At 39.3% G+C, this 23,186-nt stretch overlaps 1 protein-coding gene across 3 annotated transcripts in view; it reads right to left on the bottom strand.

Annotated features, from left to right (window-relative positions):
- The window catches only part of gig (tuberin), a 619,250-nt gene that overhangs the window by 443,807 nt on the left and 152,257 nt on the right, over positions 1-23,186 (bottom strand). For all 3 annotated transcript variants that reach the window (XM_067150053.2, XM_067150054.2, XM_067150056.2), the window contains 2 exons: positions 21,315-21,466; positions 5,689-5,861 (listed from right to left, as the gene is read on the bottom strand). In XM_067150053.2, the coding sequence (XP_067006154.2) occupies positions 5,689-5,861; positions 21,315-21,466 (325 nt within the window). The remainder of the gene's footprint in view (positions 1-5,688; positions 5,862-21,314; positions 21,467-23,186) is intronic.

Here is a 23,186-nt window from a genome sequence, read left to right as displayed (position 1 = left end):
TGAAAATTTTGACTATTTTCCATGTTTTAGATATTATTTCCCAAAAATACATACAAAAAGACATTTTTAAAATCCACTTTTTGGGGGGGGGGGGTTTCTCACGCTTCAGGGATTACAATGGAAATTTTTGGTGGGAAGTTAGAAATTCAGATTCGTGAACCAAGAAGCCTCAGAAAATGCTATGGTGTTCCCCACAATCGACGTGCAAAACGCTAGGGCGTTCCCCACAAGCGACGTGGAATTCTTGTGATGCTGGGAGAAATGTGAGAAATGGGCGACCAGCAACCAAATAAATTAAGATAGCGACCATCAATATAGTGACACTTACAGGGAAAGTGGAAGAAATTGTAGATTTTATGGTTGACAAAGATATAGCATTGCTGGGAATCAGTGAGACCAAATGGAAAGGAAAAGGTGAGAGGAAACAAAAGAAAGTATACACCTCATATTATAGTGGAGGAAGGGAAGCCAAAAATGGTGTAGGTCTCATAATTAGAAAAGACCTAAAGGAATACCTAGAATTGGTGGAAAACATAAATGACTCTTGACAAAGGTCAGATTGAGACTTGAAACTGGTGTTACAGATATAATTTACGGGTATGCTCCACAAACAGGAAATAGAGATACGGATCTAGAAGAATACCTTGAATATCTGGAAAGCCACATACAGAACAAACAAGTTGTGGCCATAGGAGACATGAACGCCCAAGTAGGTCAGGAAAGAAAAGGAGATGAAGAGATTTGGATATGGGAAAAGAAACAGGCCCGGAGATATTTTGGTATACTTTTGTAGAAGAAATGAGCTGATCATTGGTAACACATGGTTTCGAAAGATAAACAGGCAGAAGATAACAAGATATAGTTGGGATAACAAAATCAAAACTCTGATAGATTACATTTTGGTCGAGAATGGTAACAGGAAAATGTTGGTAAATGTAACAGCCCTCCCAAGTGAATCTTTCAAAGGAGATGACCGAGTTGTGACAGCTAAGTTTAAGACGGGGAAGGTAAGAAAGATGACCGAGATTAGGCAGAGAAAGCTAAGGGTGTGAGAATTGCAGGAGAAGGAAATAAATGAAGAGTTTCAGACACACATTAAAACAAGTACACCGAAGGAAGACATCGGAAGGGTCGAAGAAGAATGGGCATACTTTAAAACAGTCATGGTCGAGTCTGGAGAAAAGACCTGTGGAAGAGTATCAGGAAGGAAGAAAAATCAAAAACGCTCTGGTGGAATGACATGGTAAAAGATATAGTTAAAAGGAAGAAACAAACTTGGAAAATATGGCTGAGAAACAGAACAAGCGAAAGCAAAACAGAAAACAGGCATTGCAAGAAGGAGTGCTCCAAGGTGGTTCAAGAAAAAGAAAAAAATTAAAAAAAAAAAAAAAAAATGCTGGCAAACATTCAATGAATCTCTGCAAGAAGATACAACCAAAAGCAAAAAGGTCTTATTCCAGGGGGTTAAAAAGAAGAAAAACCCAGGTGAAGGTGCTAACTTCACTAAAAATGAACAGGAGGAAGTGATGACACATAAGCAGTATATATTGCTGAGGTGGGAAAAATACTCTCAACAGCTTTACAACGTGCAAAATACCTCGGTACAAGGAGAAATCGAATGCAGATGGAAGATAAGGAAAACGAGGTGTCCATGGCAGAGGTTGAGTGGGCCACTAAAAGATTTAAAAGAGGCAAGGCAGCTGGAATTGACAAGGTCACCACAGAAATGCTAATAGCAGCACGAGCAGTTGATCTACAGTGGTTGTATAGACTATTCAGAGTGATATGGAGAGAAAAGAATGTTCCAAAAGAGTGGACGAAAGGGGTCATTATACTAATTTTCAAGAAAGGAGACAGGAAACAATGTGAAAATTACAGAGGAGTGACAATGATACCTCATACAGCTAAGATCCTTGAAAGAATCTTGAATAGATGAATAAGAGACAGAGTAGAGGGAAAATTGGCAGAACACAAGTACAGATTCAGAAGAGGTAGGTACTCATGACCCAATATTTACATTGCGTCAAATGATGGAAAGGTATTGGGAATATGGAAAGGACATGGCAGTAACGTTTCTAGATATTGAAACGGCATATGACAGTGTCCCAAGGAATTTGGTATGGAAAACATTGACACAGGCACAGATTGGGAATGAAACAATGCAGATGGTAATATCAAGGAGAAGATGATGGGCAAGCAAGTAAAGTCTATGCTCTTTGCTGATGACATTGTAGTTTCGGGAGATAATGAAGAGGAAGAACAGACACAAGTTGATTTATGGAATGAGGAGATAAGAAATTTTGGAATGAAGATTAGTACTGCGAAAAGTAAGATTTTGATCATGACAAGAGGTAACAGAAAATCCAGGGGAGTGATAAAAATTGGAAATAAACCTCTTGAAGTAGTGAAAAATTTTTAATATTTGGGCAGCGTGATATCACAAGATGGAAATTGAGATGGAGAAATTGATTTAAGAATACAGCAATCTGCAAGTTTCTACCAGTGTGTGAGAGACATTGTATGGAACAAAGATGTGCCAATGAAGTGCAGGAAGGTTCTATACTCATCCTATTATAAACCCATACTGACATATGCTTCAGCAGCCTGGACGTTAACTAAGCGGAACCAAAGTAAGATCCAAACAGCTGATATGAGATACTTGAGGAGCATACAGGAAAAGACAAGACGAGATAGAATACTAAATGAGGAAATAAGGAGAAACATGGGAGTGTGTAAACTTCAAGAAGAGATTGATATAGCAAAGCTAAAATAGTTTGGACACTTGATGAGAATGCCAGGAGAGAGAATACCAAAGAGAACATTCATGGATACAGACACTGGAAAGAGGCCTAGGGGATGTCCTAGAATGAGATGGAGGAGCTCTGTTGTGGACTGTATTGCAAATAGAGGAATCGATAGCAATAAAGTGCTAGAAGAGGAATGGTGGAAAGATCGATTACGGTGGAGGGCTTTGGTACACTACCCTACCCAGAGAGAATCTGCAAAAGGGAATGGATGAAGGAGGAGGAGAAGAAGAAGAAGAACCTAGAAACATAAAGTAAGCCAATTTCCAGAATAACCGTAAATTTTTCCAGGTAAAATCCCCTATGCCATAGACTAAAGCACTTATTTTGATTTTTAAATTTTCTGTTTTACAATTTTGCTTTACGACACACCGACACAAATAGGTCTTATGGCAATGATGGGAAAAGGGCTAGGAGTGGGAAGGAAGCAGCCATGGTCTTAATTAAAGAACAATCCCGGCATTTCGTCGCTGCAGGGACAAAACCTCCTATGTGAAATATTTTAGCTTAGAACTTTGGCTGGTAAGGTTCCGTCCTCTAAGGTGAAATATTGTGTGAAGCTTGTCAAGGCATTCTCGTTCTTCATAACGTATGTGCTGCGGGTCAGTGTATCTCCAAAAATATTATCACATAGGAGGTTTTGCCCTGGCAACGAAGATTTGCCTGGTGTGAAAATGGGAAACCAGGGAAAACCATCTTCAGGGCTGCTGACAGTAGGATTCGAACCCCACTATCTCCCAGATGCAAGCTCATAGCTGTGCGCCCCTACCGCATGACCAACTCGCCCGGTGATTTTTAAAAATAAACACTAATTTTTAGCAAAATAGATGCTAATATTGATAAAAATAGATGGTAATTTTCCAGTCTCTACTCATAACAAATGCACCAGCTAAATCATTCCAGGCATAGCGGGCAGAGATACTACGCAAAAACTTGGGTCACTATCGAAGATATAACGCAGTAAAAAGGAAGCTGAAGAAAGGAATTTCTCATGCACTAGCGGTCTAGCGTCACTGCTGGCGATTCTTATCGCTAAGTAACATCACTACATTACTCCAAAACTTCAAAGGAATGTAACTCAAGAACTATTCATGTTATAGATGTTGGATTTTCACCATTGTGTTTGTAATTATTTATTAAATTACTGAATTGCATTTTCCTGTGACACAATTTTTGAGTAGTGCACTCCTTTAATTATATCTTCAAAAGGTAAAAGCTACCTTATAGCTTGTACTCTGTATTCTAAGCTCAGAGTATTGCAGAATATGCTGGATCTGCTGAAAAGGGAAGGGCTTTCCCCTGAACTTTATCTTCAAAAGGTAAAAGCTACCTTATAGCTTGTACTCTGTATTCTAAGCTCAGAGTATTGCAGAATATGCTGGATCTGCTGAAAAGGGAAGGGCTTTCCCCTGAACTTGATGCTCGCCTCAATGAAATTGACAAAGATGAAAGACAGGATTGCATTTTATCATTGGCTTTATTCAATTTATACGTATAACTGATGATTATGACATGGTGCCACCTTGATGATTATTATTTCAGAGTAAAAACTGATGGTAGAAACATCAAAACCTCCAATACACTGAAGCCCAGAAGATTTTGAACAGATGATTCTGAATCCTGAATAGTGAATTCCATTGTTTATCCCATAACAACCTATGCTCGAGAAACCCAGACGCTAAAGAAAACTGACTGGTGGAAGATAGATGCCTTTGAATTGTGGTGCTGGAGGAAAAGGTGGGGGTAATATCAAGAAAACAAAAATCCTCAGAACAGCTTTAAATGATACCACAACAGTCAAAATTAATGAGACAATTGAAACTGACTAAGATTTCATCTTCCTGGGATTAAAAGAATCCATCATGAAGATGAATCCAGACCTGAAATAAACCGCTGAATTGCACTTGGCCGTAGTGCAATGCTAAATTTGAATAAGATCTACAAAAGAAGACACCTCCAATGCAACAAAATCCTGAACAGTGAATGCCGTTGTTTATTCCGTAACAACATATGCTCAAGAAACCCAGGCACTAAAGAAAACTGACTGGCCTTTGAATTGTGGTTCTGGAGGAAGTTCTTGCGTATTTCATGAGCTGCAAAAATCACTAACAGATCACTAACAGATTCTGGTCATATAACGCATGCCTTGCTTGGAACACTAAGTAGTGAATGAAGACCAGGTCACTCAAAAATCTGTTGGTTTGACACCATCAAAAGAGACACCAAGATGTCAAAATATCATCTCAAGGAAGCTGTAATGAACAGAACAATCTGTTGAGCCATAAGGTATCCAACAGTCGAACTCAACTGTATGGATAAAATCATCATCACGCAAAGCACAATGTTCACCACTTGAGCTGGACAGTATGAAGCCTCGAACTCAACCACATAAAACACCTTTAGATGAACTAGACAAGTGAGGGAGCTTTCAGGAGATGCAGCCAACTTTCACAGTAATATGATGAAATGATCTTAGCTCAATCACAACCTTACGAAACCTTCTCGTACTGTTATAATTGCAACCATTCTGTCTGGCATGCTTTTAACTGGGTTGTGCAAGATTCCCTGTAGTACTGAGCCATTTCTTTTGCGATTGAGCTAAGACCTCCAGATGAATATTTAAGACAAGTGCCCATTTACTTTTTGGTGAACAGTGTAACACATGTACACACGACATATTCAATAAGTAGAAAAATATACACACACAAAATATACTGTTTTATATGGTTAACTGCTATTGAGACTGAACTCCAGGTGTAAGATAAGCACGGATTGACAAGCAAACTGGCATCATAAAGGATGACATCATAATGGATTATACCATAATCCCGGTTAAAAACTTAAATAATCATAAATAAAGGAGATACTATTAAAATTAACATACCGGTTGATATGTATAACATGAGAAAGAATGTCCAATACTTTCACTCGGATATTTGTTCTACTCTCTTGCTTGTAGTACTGATCAAGCAAGGAATTAAGTTTTGTGAGCCACAAGGAACGTGTAGGAACAATAGAACCAGCAAGGTACGTAATTAATCGCAGGACTGAAGATTCCTGAAACAAGAAATTCATAATAAAATTTGTTATGCTTTAAGACAGGGATCGGCAAACATTTTTTGGTAAAAGGCCAAACAATACATCTTTTGGACTCTATGAGTCAAGAGACAGACTCAATTATATGGATTCTATGTAGGTTTACTTAAACAAGAAAAAAACGTTTTCATAATTTATTGGTAAAATTGTAACATAATAAAAATAACTGGAATACAAATATTGTCTGAAATACAGCCTTACTAATGAGGAGAATGAAACTGCTTTTTTGAGATTTAATCAAAATGGTGATCAAAATTATATATATTCACAGCCTCTTTCCAGTCATGCGACATGGTCAAGACTGGAAAGAATGAAGTCCCGTCTACAGCGGTGAGGATAGGAATTGTGCCGGCTGCCGAAACCTGTCACACTCCTTAGTGGCAATGATTAATGACTGACAAATGAAATTAAATGACATTGGATTATGTTGCTGGAATGAAAGACAACAGGGAAAATCAAGAGTGCCTGGAGAAACCTGCCCCGCCTCTGCTTTGTCCAGCACAAACCTCATGTGGAGTGACTGGGATTTGAAACATTGAACCCAGCAGTGACAGGCCAGTGTGCTACCGCCTGAGCTATGGAGGTTCTCTTAGTGATCAAAGTTTTTTTTTTTAAATGCTATTTGTTCGGGGCGTCGACCCATGTGGATCTTTTGCCGCTACTGGCACCTTATTGTATGAAACTGTGTGTAATTGAAACGGCGGTAGTGTGGAACATTGTGTGTGAGGAAAGGAAGATTAAGGACATCACAGGCCAAGGATATTAATCATTACAATTAAAAACCCCTGACCTGGCCGGGAATCGAACCCGGGGCCGCCAGGTGACAGGCAGACGCATTGCCCCCCTACACCGCGAGGCCGGACGAGATCGAAGTACAGGTAGTACGCTATACTGAACATTAATTGTAATGTGCCCATCTATTAATGCTGACCTGTACTGAAAGTTTATGAATTTTATCTTTCAAAACGTATTTTCCCATAGGTAGATACAGGGAGTATATATATTAAGACTTCGCACTTCTGCTCACAGGCTGCAGGAATCCCCAAGCGAGCGCCAAATAGCTAGTGTCAATCTGCTGATGCAGCAGTTCACTAGTAACTATTGTACTTTCACGATGGGTTGTGTGGTTATTATCATGATGGTTAAGTACACTACAGCACAGAGAATATTTTTGGTCGAGTGTTATTTGCACAAGAAGAAGAAACCAGTTAAAAGATGCTTTTGAAAATTATATAGACAGTTTCCCGGTTCTACACTACCATCAAAAAACTACGTACAATTCATTCACAAGTGGCATAATACAGGTTCCGTAATTAATAAGATAAGACAGTGAAGGAGAACAGCTCTCACACAGGAGAGGTTAGAAGATATAATAGAGGCAAAACTACAAGTCAATCCACATAAGTCGATTTGGAGAGTAGTTCAGGAAACTGGTATTTCACAATCGTCAGCATGTAATGAAAAAAACAAAACAAAAAAATTACAATCTTACCAGATGCATTCAGTGGTGAGTTCAGTTTCATTTACTAGCTTATTTGTTTGCTTTATTTTTTATTTATTTAATTTATTATTTATTTGCCTGAGCATGTACAAGTATATAACTGGTGAATTCAGTGTCGTTTAATTTCTATAGGCGTTATCACAAAACTATCTTTACATCGATCTGTTTTCAGACCAACTTTGCTTTAAGGGAGCGAAAGCTGTGGAGGCGGGACAGGTTTTTCTCCAGGCACTCTGATTTTCCCCGTCTTTCATTCCAGCAACACAATCCAATATCATTTAAGTTCATTTGTCAGTCATTAATCATTGCCACCAAGGAGTGTGACAGGCTTCGGCAGCCGGCACCACAGTAGATGGGGGCTTCATTCATTAGATTCATGACAATGTCACATGTCTGTTAGAAGTAACAGACATGAAAGTAGCGAGAATGATTGCTGGTACAAACAGGTGGGAACAATGGCAGAAGGGTACTCAGAATGAGGAGATAGAGGCTAAGTTAGGAATGAACTCAATGGATAAAGCTGTATGCATAAATAGTCTTCCGTGGCGGGGTCATGTGAGGCGAATGGAGGAGGATAGGTTACCTAGGAGAATAATTGACTCTGTTATGGAAGGTAAGAAATGTAGAGGAAGACCAACACCACGACGATGGTTAGATTCAGTTTCTAACGATTTAAAGATAAAAGGTAGAGAACTAAATGAGGCCACAGCACTAGCTGCAAACAGAGGATTGTGGAGACGTTCACTAAATTCACTGAGGCTTGCAGACTGAACGCTGAAAGGCATAACAGTCTATAATGATAATGTATGTATTGTTATTTTATCTGAGACTGCAGAGGATCTGGAGAAATTGCTGAAAGTTATGGGCAGAGTCTTGGGTAAGGAGTGAAAATGAAAATCCACAGCCTGTTTCCAGTCATTCGACCAGGTCAGGAATGGAATGAATGAAGCCCCCATCCAGCGATGAGGATAGGAATTGTGCCGGCTGTAAGCCTGTCGCACTCCTCTGGGGCAATGATTAATGAATGACAGATGAAATGAAATGACATTGGAGAGTGCTGCTGGAATGAAAGATGACAGGAAAATCTGGAGTACCCGGAGAAAAACCTGTCTCACCTCCGCTTTGTCCAGCACAAATCTAACATGGGGTGACCGGGATTTTAACCACGGAACCCAGCTATGAGAGACCGGCGCACTGCCGCCTGATCCACAGAGGCTACTTGGATAAGGAGTAAAAGATGAAAATAAATAAGTCCAAAACAGAAGTAATGGAGTGCAGGCGTATGAAGTCAGGTGATGGAGGTAATATTAGATTAGGAAATGAAGTCTGAATATTGATACTTGGGTAGTAAAATAACTAACGATGGAAGAAGTAAGGAGGAATTAAAATCAAGACTAGCACAAGCAAGGAAGGCCTCTCTTAAGAAAGGAAATTTGCGTACTTCAAATATTGATATAGGAATTAGAAAGATGTTTTTTAAGAATTTCGACCAGAGCATGACATTGTATAGAAGTGAAACATTGGTAACTAGCTCAGATAGAAAGGGAATAGCAGTTTTTGAAATGTGGTGTTACAGAAGAATGCTGAAGGCAAGATGGCTAGATGGAATCAAGAATGAAGAGATACTGAATCAAACTGTTGAGAAATTGATTTGGCTAAATTTCACCAGAAGAAGAGATAGAATAATAGGACACATCTTAAGACACCCAGGGCTTATGCAGTTGGTGTTTGAGGGAAGTTTAGGCAGTAAGAATGGTAGGGTTAGACCAAGGTATGAGTATGACAAGCAGATTAGAGCAGATGTAGGATGCAGCAGTTATGTAGAAATGAAAAGGTTAGCACAGGATAGGGAGGCATGGAAGGCTGCATCAAACAAGTCTATGGACTGATGACAAACAACAACAACATTAACAACAAGAACAACAACAGCGAGAAGGGTTAGCATGTTTAGGACGGTGGGAGGGATTTCCTTTTTCCCCACCTTTTGTGTGAGTTTAGATGGGTTGGGAGGGGGATTCCCAGCGATGGTAGACAATGCCACCTCTGCCAGCTTTGGAGTGGCATTTTCTGACCTCGTAGGGGAGGGAAACTTGGCCTTTCTCCTCTGCTGTGCTGGCTTAGTTGCCTTCGCCACCACACATTTCTTTGTGGCCAAAGGTTAGGTGGATCCCACCTTTGGATTTTTTCTCTTTGCGGCATTGCTCACAGGAGCAACTGCCACCTTGAGCACAGCGATCTTCACTAAAGTCTAGTGTCTTGGCAGTTTCATTCAAGGAATTAAACTTGCGGCACACTTCCTGGTATGAAAAACCATCCACTGTCTTGATCTCCTGGATCTTCTTCTCACTGTGATAGACAGGACAGTTTCTAGCTTGAGGAAAATGAAGACCAGGGCAGTTACTACACCTGTTCACCTCACATCACAAAAATAGCTTGTTACAATGACTTTCTCTGGTAACAGTGATAACTGGAAGGAGATAATGAAAGTACCAGTGGCAATGTATTTACCACTGACTTTGTACATAATGTGCGTGACATGCTTCACGCCACAGTTCTTCATGTCTTCGATCAGCTTATCATCAGTGTTCAAGATCAGGTCGCGGTGGAAAATGACTCCATTTACCAGATTCAGAGATCTGTGCTCTTTCTTCACTCTGATGGGAATTTCACCAAAGTGGTTGCAATAGAGCAACCTATCAGCCTGAGAAACAGTGCACATGTTGAGGAGCAAACTGCTACTGAACATCTTCAGGTCTTCAAGTTCGCCACAGAAATCTTCGACGTGCCTATTAAAAACTCTTGATTTAACCAGCTTGAAACTTTGCTCATTGGTTTTGATAGTGACCAGGAACCTAGGGAAGCTGGATCCCATCTTTTCACACTGCACTTATTCCCATCAGGTTGTAACCCGAATGGACTCAAAAGTTAACAACTTGGGTGGCAAAGTACCCTGGACAGGTTTTGGTCATTTGGAAGCCATGTCCAAAAGTATTCTCCCTAAATGCCATCAACTCTGATCGTGGACAGACTCTGTAGCTGCCACACAGCCAAGGCAACACCCACCTAGCTCGGATGTATTGCCTGGGGTCCACTGTTAAACGATGCCAAATAGGCATGTATCGCATAGTGTATACAGAGGGCTTCCTGTTCAGGCATTCGTCTGTAAGGAAACCAATGTTTTCAGGCAGATACTACTGCAGGGTACATGTCACTTCCACCCAAGAGATTATGGATACCATCTGGGCTTTTGAGAGTAGTCACAAACGTAATAGGCCCTACTGCATGGTGCATATACATTATATTTTTAATTGGTCTACAACTAACCCTCGAGAGTGGATCGATGACCATATGACCCTTTCAGTCACACCTACAGAGGGTCCAATTGATAATTCCAATGCTGTATTCCATTTCTACACCAATGACATCCCTTTTAGTGACCTTGTACAAAAACAGCAAATTACAATAGAAAATTTAAAAAACAGACTAAAATCAAGAAACTCACAAAGCAAGATCAACAGACAGACAATGGGATGGGTAATTTCAAAGAAAGAAAGAAAAGAAAAGAAAAGAAAAGAAAGAAAGAAAGAAAGAAAGAAAGAAAAGATCCAAGAGAATGAAGAAGTACTAAGCTGACAGCAAACTGAAAAACACATTTATAAAATTGACTCAAGTAGTCCATTGAAGGCAATACAATGTAAAATAAACAAGACGAACAGAAAAGCATCACGTTAAACGAGAAAATAGTGCAAGAAATGCAACCGATAAGAAACTGTATACAGCAATACTAACTTCCAAATTTTACTACCATGAAAGGAAAGGCTAATTAAAGTACTGCAAGATATTTGGGATAACCTTAATTCCTCTGTTTTTGAATAATGTTTAGTATTATATTTATTTATTTATTTATTTATTTATTTATTTATTTATTTATTTATTTATTTATTTATTTATTTATTTATTTATTTATTTATTTATTTATTTATTTATTTATTTGAACTAAGTAATATTCCAAATTTTTGTTTTATCTCTTGAATATTTATAGCTACATGTTCTCAGTAAACTTGTTAAGTTCCCATACACAGGTATTTCTTGCATAAAAATTCTTATTTATTCTGCTTCTGGGCAACTTGTATTTATACACATTATCACTGAAGAGATCTTGTAAACTGTACAACATTACATTTTGTTTCCTGTTTACGGTATTTTTTAAAAGTAATTTACCAACTAAGACCTAGTTCAATTTAGTTTCAATTTGCTCTCTCTTGCTAATGCATATACAATAGATCCTTGACAATTCAAAATCAGTTAATTCAAAATCCCACCTAATTCAAAAAATCTCTCATTCCCAGAAACATGAGGTATGGTTTTGCATGTTATTTATATTGTTTAATTCAAAACATGGACAATTCGTAAGCCGAAGAGCAATGTCTATCTCATTACCAAAATCCAGACTTTTAATCTGTCACCGGTGTGTCATTAAGAAAGGACAGCCGAAGAAATATGGACTCTGGACTTTGGACTCTGCAGGAATTGTTTGATGTAACTAGAAGAAAATATTAATTTGAATATGTTCGTAATATTTCTTTTATGCAATTTAGGGAAACCTCAACAATATGAACTTTTGAATATTTTTCACATTGCAATGGCGATTAAGTGACCTTTGTATTTATATTTCATTCAGTTGTGTTGTATTAGTATTGTGTGTATCAGTTAAATTAATTTCAAGAAGCGTGAAGAAAAAAAACTTTCTGAACTGACGGAAGAAATTTGTTTTAATGTAACTTGAAGAATTTATTGGAAGTTATTTTTTTAATTATTGTGTGAAGAACTAAATGGTATTATCATTTTATATTCAGTACTTCAAGAATTGTAATTTTGTAATGTGACTGAAAAATTTAAAAGGGCTTTATTTTTGAGGCATCCTATACCACATGTGCGGTTACCGCTGACGAAAACTTGTGTCACAATTGAAATGTTCGAGAACTTGTAAAATTGCTAACTATCTTAAACTGACCATATATGGTCATGTAATTGGATTGGTCAAAATAACGACCTTTCCAATTGGCGAAAAATGGGAATCTAGAGGAATTCGGTGTTCTATTGGTTGGTTGTGATCGGTCCATTTCCGGCCTCCTGGCTTTGCATGTGATGGGATTCATCTGCGCCTTTTCCATCTGACCGTCCTTGTACGCTCGTCAGCATTTCATGCCAGTCAACATCACATGACCAGGTTTCTTGGGAAAAAGAAAATCCCACTATTGTCACTGGTGAAAGGAGTCCAAGAGGGTTGTAGACTCTTTGATGTTACTTGTAGAATGTGATGCTTTGTCACAGGATATTCTGGAGATTTCTTAAAAATATAATTAGTAAAAATGCGAAGTGTGTCTGAATCAGTAATCCAGTTAACACCAAGTATTTGCGTTTTTTTTGTACCGGTAGACTTTTGGATAGCCACAGGTGTTGGAGTGTAGGCGAGTTGGTGAACCATCCAGACAAGGGTAGGCTGATGGCATTCAGGAGGTCATTTAGCTGGCAGTATATTGTGCTGACTTCGGCATCGTCAGTAGTAGACACTGTGATGTCATCCATATACGTGCTGCGATCAATCAGAGCAGCTGCAATGGGAAAGTCATTAAGATGTGCTGCAGCTAGTACTCGCAGTATTGCTGAAAGAAGAACGGGGCTTCAAACGAGTCCAAAAGGAAGTCTTGCAAAACGGTAAGTTATTACTTCATCAGTACAATGAAAGATGTCATTGTCATCTAGTAAAACAAAAAAACCATAAAAACCTCTGTCTGCTGGGTCTAGGGAAATTTGTAAAAATGCTTGTTTAATATCATTTATGACAACATACTGAAGAAGTCTAAAGAGAAGTAGAGTGATCAATATGCCTGGAGGAAGGTTAGGTCCTGTTTCTAAGGTATCAGTGAGTGACAGAATTTTTTTTCATGGGATGAAGCATCAAAAACAATTTTCCACTCGATGCTCCCCTGCTTTACCTTAACTACATGGAGTGACAGGTAATAAACAGAGTTTACTCAACTTCGAGATTGTACTATCTCCACCTGTTACTGAGTGATATAATCAATCACTTTTCCCCTGTACATTATTTTATAGTCTTCATCATGCTGTAGCCTTTTCGTCACAAAGTTTGAGTTATCTTTCAGCATCTGTGTAGCTGTCTTATATAAGCTGATTATTGTTTTTTTTTTGGAAGCGAAACAACTGTTTGCCCATTTTCTGTATGATGAGTGTTGTAAAATCATCAAAGAATATCAGCATTCTTGCAGCGCACTGTTCGTGATTTTAGTTCTTTGTCCTTTATTCCAATTGTATCAAGTCCCCAGAAATTGCATACTTCGTTGTTTGAAACTATGTGTTGTTTCCAAAGTTCAATTTTATTTATGGCAATATGATTAACCCTTTCCCGCCCGCATTTTCATTCCGTTTATCCCCAGGATACAACCTATTATTTAGAAAAAATTGAGGTACAGCACACTGTCTTAGAAAAAGTTTAATATAATAACTACCAACCACAATTTATTCAAATTTTCAATAATATTAGAAAACACACCAACACATCTGTATCTCTATTCCAGTATCCATAGGGTTGTTGGTTCATACCTTCACCTCCTTGGAGGAAGCATCCCACTCGACACAGAGCTAGGCTGCATTTGTCACATTCCCATGTTGTCTGAATCCCTCTTCCTGATGCTGCTTTCCTTCCAACAGATGCACAATATACACACACCTTCTTCCTCCCTGATATCTTCGTGATTTTGTGGAGATTTTCGGGGGAAAGTGTTGTCAATGGTAACGATCGTTTGCGACCAAGACACTTCCTTGATGAAAAATTATTTATCATCTGTCTATAGAGTGCCAACCTAAAGTTCCTTTGAGTGTTACCATGTCCAGAAGGTGCTGGTTGATTAGTATCATTGTATGAAATGAAACTATTCACTATTGCAATGTTCAGTGCAAATCCAAAAATATACCTCCACCATTTCACAGTCTTCCTTCCCAAACTATAGTATGACCTTTTTTGATTTGATCTATCTACATCCCCCATGTATTTTGTGTATCTGTGAATTGTTAAAGGGCATGGAACAGTAATTTGTTCATTTCCCTTCCCAGTTTTCCCTTTTACTTCAACTGTGATGTTTGGATCACAGTTTGAGGAAACAGCACAGATGTCCCTGTTGTCATGCCAAACCAAGGCTGTCACATCTCCCACTTGAACTATTTTACTTTCTTCCCTTTTCAGTTTCACATGTAAAAAGTGTATGTAAAAATTAATCTACTCCTCGCAATCCACTTTCCAAATTATGGACAGGTCCAACATCACCCACATAATCATTTGGAGTAACGAAACGTTTGTGTTACCTGAATTGCTGGTGCATTGCCATGAGGTCTGATTTTTGGATATCCGTTTTCACTTACATCACTGATATCACTAAAATTATCTTCATCGATATCTTCTTCACTTACTAAAAATTCACTTCCACTACTACTCAACAATTCTGTGTCACTTAATTTGCCTAAATTCAGCTTGCTTTCAATGTCCGCAGCACTCAATCCCACCATGTTTACGAATGAAAGAGCTGACCCGCACGTGCTGAAATTCAAGGCAGATCATCGCTCTTCTTTTATTTCCCACGCCTTGTAGATTATACAGCGTGTTCATAACAGGCTTATAAACATTTCACTGCCAAAAATAATAAAAAACTACTGCATAGATCGCAGGCGTTATTAGATAATGTGGCCGTGCGCTTTCGGGTGCCAAGGGCCAAAAAGGGTTAATACTGACTCCAGATTTACTTCCATTAATATCACTAGTCTGCGATGAAATTGCTGCCTCCGAAGTTTGATTGTTTTGGGGATATTTTTAGCATGCTGAATTCAAATTCAAAGCCAGAAAGTTCCTATCGCGTACCATTTAATTTTTTTAAATTGTATTTTATTTTCCTTATAGCGTAATTTTCATATGCCCAAAGAGTAATTATGTAAACTGTAATACTTTACCATGTGTACTTTTATGATGTGAGGATTTGATCACCAAATGTATTTAGAGTGGTTTTAACTTGTTTATAGTAAACACCAAGGGCACCAGATGTTTCTTATCCGATACGGTGTGCAAGCACCTCAGGAAGTTAGACCGAGAAAACTTACACCCTTGCCATCTTAGGTTTATTTGTAGGAGATATATAGCCACTCCATGGTGATAGACACATTCTTATCTTATCTTTGTGAAAACTTACACATCCTGTCGTAGTTTCTCTCACATTGTATTAGTGTGTGACATCTGGAAAAGCTATCAGTTTCAAGCTGTATTGTGGAGTAGAATGTTGCGAGTTTGTAGTTCAGTACGAAAGTGTATTTACCATGTCGCATTACTCATGTATAAATGATCCAGACCACTTTTGTTATATATGTGGGAAATACACATTGACTAACCAAAGGTGTAATATTACAGATTTTGTAAAAAAAATCATCTTGCCTATCTTGCCTATTTTGTAATCAAACTTGGAGACCAAAGTAAACCTTGGGCACACCAGAAAGTATGTAGAAGATTGAAGATCTTTGTCATTGGGTCAACGGCAAATGACTGTCACTATCGTTTGGAATACCTATGGTTTGGAGAGAGCAGTCAATCCATAGTAATGACTGCTACTTCTGTTTGTGTGATGTGAAGGGATACAATTCTAAAAATAAAAAGCAAATTGTGTATCCAGTTGTTCGGTCAGCCATTTTACCTGCCCCCATGGGCCTGATGTACCAACCCCTGTGGGACCAGAAAATATTGAACAGTTTTCATCCAAGTCTGATATAGAAGAGATGGAATTTGAGATGAGTGACAGTGACTACCTACCAGGATTATCTACTGCAGAACATGGGTGTTTTACCCAGAGTGAATTATAAGACTTGGTGAGGGATCTTGCCCTCTCTGAAGAGTTAGCTAAGTTGTTGGGTTCTAGACTCCAAGAAAAAAATCTACTCTGCCCAAAAACATTCTACTGGAATAGGTGACATGAAATAGAATTGAAATCCTTTTTCTCCAAAGATGGCTACCTTGTATAATGCAATAATGTGAAAGAACTTTGACTTCCAAACTATGATCCAAGTGAATGGGGACTGTTTATTGATGCTTCCATGCGAAGTTTAAAGGGTGATCTCCTTCATAATGGAAATGTTTTTGGTTCAGTGCCTGTTAGCCTATTCAGTTATCCTCAAAGAATCATACGCAAATTTGCAACTGATGTTATTGCGAGTGAACTACAGTGAACACAACTGGCAAGTTTGTGGCAATTTTAAAGTTTTTACTATGCTGCTGCGTCAACATTCTGGTTTTACCAAATTTCCATGCTTTCTTTGCCTGTGGGATAGCAGGGCACGACTTGATCACTGGACTAAGAAAAACTGGCCACCTTGAGAAAGTTTGGAAGTCGGTTCTAAGAATATTGTGCACCAAAGCCTTGTGAGTCCTAAGTTTTGGTGCCACCTATCCAAACAATTCATAAAGGCTTTAAATAAGGAAGGAGACTGTTTCAAGTTCATATATGAGAAATCGCCAATACTATCTGTAGCAAAATTAAAAGAAGGTATAATGAATGAATGAATAAATAAATAAATAAATAAATAAATAAATAAATAAATAAATAAATAAATAAATAAATAAATAAATAAATAAATAAATAAATAAATAAATAAATAAATGAATGAATGAATGAATAAATAAATAAATAAATAAATAATTAATTAATTTCTCCCTTGTCCCTTTTACCGGGATACTGGTGCAGGTATCAACTCAGAAATGGTAGCAGAGTGAGCTCCATAGGGATGTGTCTTCCATAATTGCATCGGATGGAACAGAACTGGAGATCTTGACGCTACAACTAAAGTATCTTTCTAACTTGACAGTACTGTTCTGTTTTATGAAATATTACCTATACTTCTTCATTTATACGAATGGATTTCTCCGTTCATGCATTCTGAATTGTTTCCACGTACGTTGAGCATTTGTGACATAGTTCTTATAATGGAAAATTACGACGATATGAGTGAGTAAAGAAAGTGAAATCTTAACTGGGGAAGTCTCTGATGTTGAGAATGACGAAGTGCTTGTATCGAGACACAATAACGTTGATGAAGTTCAGGGTGACAGTGTTGCACCTTGTGGGAGCTACATGTTAGTCGATGGTCCTGCGGGCACCGATAAGCCCATGTCTAGGTCAGTCTGTGAACAAGTTCCCAATGTAAATCCCATTTTCAACATGGTCAGGAAGTGAAACTTGAGTTCTACGGTTGAGGGAGACAGTTCCAGCGTGTTGGGATTTCTGGAAAGGGTTGAAGATATTGCCGATTTTAGCTCCCTGCCCCTTGACCTTTCATTCCCGTCATCCCTGGAATTTTGGGTGGCCCCGCTCTAAAGTGATTTAGGTTAGTCAAGACAAGCATCCGGACTTGGGACGATTTTGCAAAACAGATTAAACAACATTTCGGGTTGACTGACATAGATTATCATCTGAGACAGGAAATATACCCACTCGGGTGATGAACAAGAGCATCGAAGATTATGCACCTGGGATCCTAACTCTCTTTAATAGATTATGTGCAAAGGTCTCTGAACCAGAAAGTTTTGACCAATTTTATAGGAATCTCACCCCCAGCTAAAAACTGTACATAAAAAGGGCCCAAGTCGATAGTGTTGATCGGATCACTGAACTAGGGCGGGAATATGAGTCCACTATCTGCCAGAATAAATTGTATCCCCTCCCCCCCCCCTTCCCATCCGACTGCTCATTCCCTGTTGTAGCTCGTCGCACCTTCTCCAAAAGTGTTTCCTTCGCTGAGGCCCCGCCAACATCCCATTGCCCTCGATCCGATGAGCACCTTTCTCCTTCGCTGACCCCTTTCCCCTATGAGGTGTGAATGCCATTCAACCCTGTGGCTCCACTACAAAAGAGGATTCCATCGCTAGAAAGTGTTGGCATTGTGGTAAATTAGGACACATCTCACAGCACTGTCAGTTAAAAACCTCTGTAAAATGTTGTGATTGTGGTTTACTTGGCGTCTCGTTAGATGTGTGTCCCAGATGCAATCCTCAGCAGGAAAACTAGGAGCGGACTGGCGTAGGCGCCGGACCGTGCTATTAATAAAAAAAATTGGGGACTCAGGGACTCCCCTCTCCTACTCCCTGGGCCAAGATATTTTGGGGTTCGCACATTTTGCATGCATTGCTTGACACCAGGTCGTGTTTTTCCTTCATTAATCGGTCCTTGGCATCAGATCTGAAACTGAAACAGCTTCCCAGTTGCGAGAGTTCTAACCGACTTCTATCTGCTGACGGTCAACATGTGAATCATGTTGGACGAGTAATAGGGCATATTAAAATTCAAAACCTTTCGTGGAATTGGACGTTTATTATGGTGCCCGAACTGTCCGTTCCTGTGATCCTTGGAACTGATTTTATGTTGGCCACGGGCCTGTCTATTGACTTTATAAGTCGCACCTTTGCCTTCCGATTTAAGTCTGGAACAAACTATCTCTTTGTGACTCCTTTCCAACAACCAACTGTTTGCTCTGTCTCCGAATCCAAATATCTTAACGCCTCTTGTGATTTAAACAATAATCAAACTCTAATGCTAAGCTGTCTACTGGAAGAATTTTCTGATGTGCTAACGTCCGAGTTAAGTTGCGCAAAAGATTTCACTTACTCTATCGAATTAAAGGATGATACTCCTGTACTCCTGTGAGGTTCCTTTCTTTCAGCTGTTCTCCCCCTAAACGTTCTGCTACGCGTGAGTGTGTAAATGATCTCTTAGAGAAAAAGATCATCAGCCCCTCTAAGTCTCCTTTTAGCAGCCCGGCATATCTCATACCCAAAGGGATGGTAAATATCGTTTTATTGTCGATTATAGAAAGGTAAACAGGAACATGATCTTCGATAGTTTTCCGCTGCCCACCATAAAAAGCGCCTTTGAACACTTCCACAGGGCTAAATTCTTTACTGTGTTTGATTTCAACTCCGCGCCTACTATCAGATATCCTTACATCCCAAAAGCTTGCCATGCAGAATGACCATCATACCATTTTTGATGCAACATCTGCCATTTGTAAAGAGAAACATTTTATACCTAGAACGGTTTCCCCTCCAAGCCGGGTCACCAAATCAAACTGCCTCGATATAAGGGACACCAGTATCCCGTAGGAACGAGAAGCATCGAACACAAGGTTAATGCGATAGGCAAACTAAGACACACTGGGTGCACAAGGCCGCAATTCGTACAGATCAAATTTTACAGGTTCTGACACAAATGGCCAACACTCATGTAATAGAAGGATAAATGTAGAGAGGCACATAAACACGAAGCACTGGGACCGTACATCAGATAGGCAAATAACACGCCCGACACATCTACACACACACACACACACACACACACACACACACACACACACAATCGTGCGCTCGGGACAGAACAGTTCGCACCAAAGGGTAAAGTAAAAATACACGTACCTGAGAAATATAAAAGAAAAATAAAATGGTCAGAATGGAATAATCACAGTTTAAATTTGCTAAAAACCCTCTGATAGGTCTGAAAAGCGGTCTTGTTTAGTGTGGAGTCCTCATCGCGATCCCATTAAAAAATACAAAGAGTAACCATCATTACCCAATTTTGACAGGAAGTATGGCTTGGAAATTAAAGATGGCATAGCACTGCCATCTAATGACAAAACTTGGAAATATCGAGCTTTACAGAGTGAATGAATTAAGTATAAGACAGATATACAGGTTCGAGTACAAACTACCTAGAATCACTTGAAGCGAGAGAAACTGCTGAACACCCAAATAATTTTCACAAAGGGGACTGCTATATGGCTAACCTCAATAGTTAACTCTTCAAAATCTTTCTCCTTGACAATAGAGGCCCTGCAATGAACTACATTTCTAACGAAGTCTTTCTGTCTTGAGTCTAGTTACTGTGGAGTGACAACTGCCGCGAAGAGTTTTCATTCATTTTTGTCATTGCTAACCACACCCGGGCAACTGGAGTGGGACATTGATGATGATGATGATGATGATGATGATGATGATGATTTGTCATTGCTCTAAAGAAAATCCTGGTTTGAAACGCGTCAGTGTGCAATAAATATTACACGATTTAACATCCCCAAAATAATAAAATATGTCAACCTCTCATACATGACTTTTTCAAAAGGCAATAAGCCTAATGTGTGACCAAAAGAACTACTGGACAATTAAACATTGTGTTCTTTCAGGCACTGTACAGAAGTATTTATTATTCTAGCTAATTGTGTTAAATATATGTCTGGGTTTTTTAAGTTTCTTTTGTTCTGTGATGTCTTTCCAGTTGGACAGTTATTGGCTCCCCTATCCAAGTGCTTTATTCATTGGATTACTGTACTTGTACTGTGTCGTGTACAGATTTCTCGCCTTTGAATCATGTTATTTTTTCTTTCCTGGCATGAGGTTATGTTTGCCAGTGTATGGTGTTGTCTTCTGAGTTATCCAAGTGCAGTACAGTATCTGAATAATTGCACCTTGTCGGGTACATTTCAGAAATAGTATTTCCATGGCATCTGAAAGGTTTAAACTGTGAATCAAGGTAACTAACTGCATGCATTAATGGGTCATAAAATATTTTTCGACATGACAAATGAACAATGTTTTACAGCATTTGTTCATTTTATTACCCCAGTATGTGCTTATGCTCTGGGATCTCTGCAATAATGAATTAGTAATTTCATGATTTCACAATATGGTCCATCGTCCTGAGTCTTGCAAGTTCAATTCACACATCAGAAATGTGCCTGAGGGAATCCTATGATGCTCTATCTACAAGACCAAAACTAAGCAATAACATAATTTGTCAGTATCAAACTAGACTTACAGGTCTAACAGGAGAACAACGCTCTATTAATTCAAAAACTCGATGCACAGAACCATTGAACTGCCTTCGTTCAATCAATTGCTCAATGGTGCAAATAGTGTCATGCAGGTGACTAGTGATTAATGACACTGAAGCACTGTGGGAGCTGGGTTCTGAAACAAACACAAGACATCAAAATACATACAGAAAATAACCAGATATTCTATGTAATGATGACTATGTGAAACAGTACAATTCTCACTTTAAAACATGAAAAACACCACAATTCTGACTTTAAATAATACACTTAAGAAAATGGAAATTGCAACACCATGAAGGCAGTGGTCGTTTGTATTGATTTTCAAGATATGGAACAATGCCATCTAGGTATGTAAACGATCAAAGTTTCAGACGCATTGGATTGTTGCTACAGGTCTCCCCACATGATTGGTCGCGGAGGAATCAACTCCAGTATACAGACTCTGGTGTGGCGTAGTTGACCTCCAGTCTGTGCAGTGAAGTGTTACCCGTCAAACATGCCTCAACAACAGAGAAGAGCACACTATCAACAACTGTCGCCGTTTGAGAGGGCTTGGATAATTGGGCTGTGTGAGGCTGGATTATCACCAAGGACTGTCGCTGCACGTGTTGGCCGACAGGCATCTGCGGTACAAGTGTATGGCAGCAGTGGTCAATGAAGGTGCCCACACTCGTAGACCTGGCACAGGCCCAGCGCGATAGACAACTGTGGGAGAGGATCGCCGCATCATTTGGATGGCCAGGATGGAACCCCATGCAACAGCAGCGCAAATTCGAGCAGCTGTGGCACCCCACATTACACGACAAACAGTTGGTAATCGCCTGCGTGCAGCTGGCTTACGAGCCCGTGTCCCTGCAGAAGGTGTTCCATTGACCCCACAACAGCGACATGTAAGTGAGTGTTCCCGGTTTTTGCCAGAAAACGAAGTGAAATGTGCTGTAAGATGTACAGAAAATGTTACAGATGGTGAGAAGAACAGTCAAGGTATTCTCAGTAGTGAAAGTAATCACTCTTTATCTCCAGAAAAGAACATTTGTACCGGTAATATCTACGAACGCGAGTGTGTGTGTAGGCCTAAAATGACGCCTTCATCTGTCCATGAAACTGTTGAATCACTACACAAAATAATAGAAGTGCTACATAAGGATTTGGTAGAAGCAAACCTCGTAATTAAAAAGTTACGATCTGAAAAGACAAATCTGATTGAAGAGGTGGAAAAACTAAAAAAATGCGATTGTGTTGGCGCGTCGTGGAGTGAGGTTACGTCGCGGCACAGGAAAGTGTCGCTAACTAGGCCTAATTCATCTGGAAATCAACCTACAGTAACGAACAAATTCGGCGTTTTACACGAAGTTCGGGAAGAGCAAGGAAGCACTTCTTTCTCCCGAGATGCGAGTTCACCGACGAAAAAATGCCGAATTCACGCCGATAACGTGATCAAGAAAGTAAGGAAGGAGAAGAAAGTGAAACTGTTTGGTGATAGTCACGGTCGAGGCCTTTCAGCAAATATAGCAGAGTTGCGAGCCGACAGTGAAGTGACAGGTGTTATTCAACCAGGTGCCCCCTTTTCAGAAGTAGTGAAACCCCTCTTGAGAAATTCTGATAAACTCTCGTCAAACGACGTCATAGTTATTGTCGGTGGAACCAACGATGTAGCAAGAAATGAAGGCCATCAGGCTGCAAGTATTCTGAAAAGGACTCTAGGTAAGCTGACCCATACAAATGTGATAGTGACAAACGTACCCCATACACATGATTTAACAGACTGGTCAATTGCGAATAAAGCTGTCAAGGACACAAATGAGAAATTCAGGCAAATATGTAGTCATTTCAAAAATGTTACACTGTTAGAC

The sequence above is a fragment of the Anabrus simplex genome, chromosome 6, assembly GCF_040414725.1.
Source record: "Anabrus simplex isolate iqAnaSimp1 chromosome 6, ASM4041472v1, whole genome shotgun sequence".
NCBI lineage: Eukaryota > Metazoa > Arthropoda > Insecta > Orthoptera > Tettigoniidae > Anabrus > Anabrus simplex.
The sequence above is the reverse complement of the archived record's forward strand: the minus strand, read 5'-3'. Positions and strand labels throughout refer to the sequence as shown.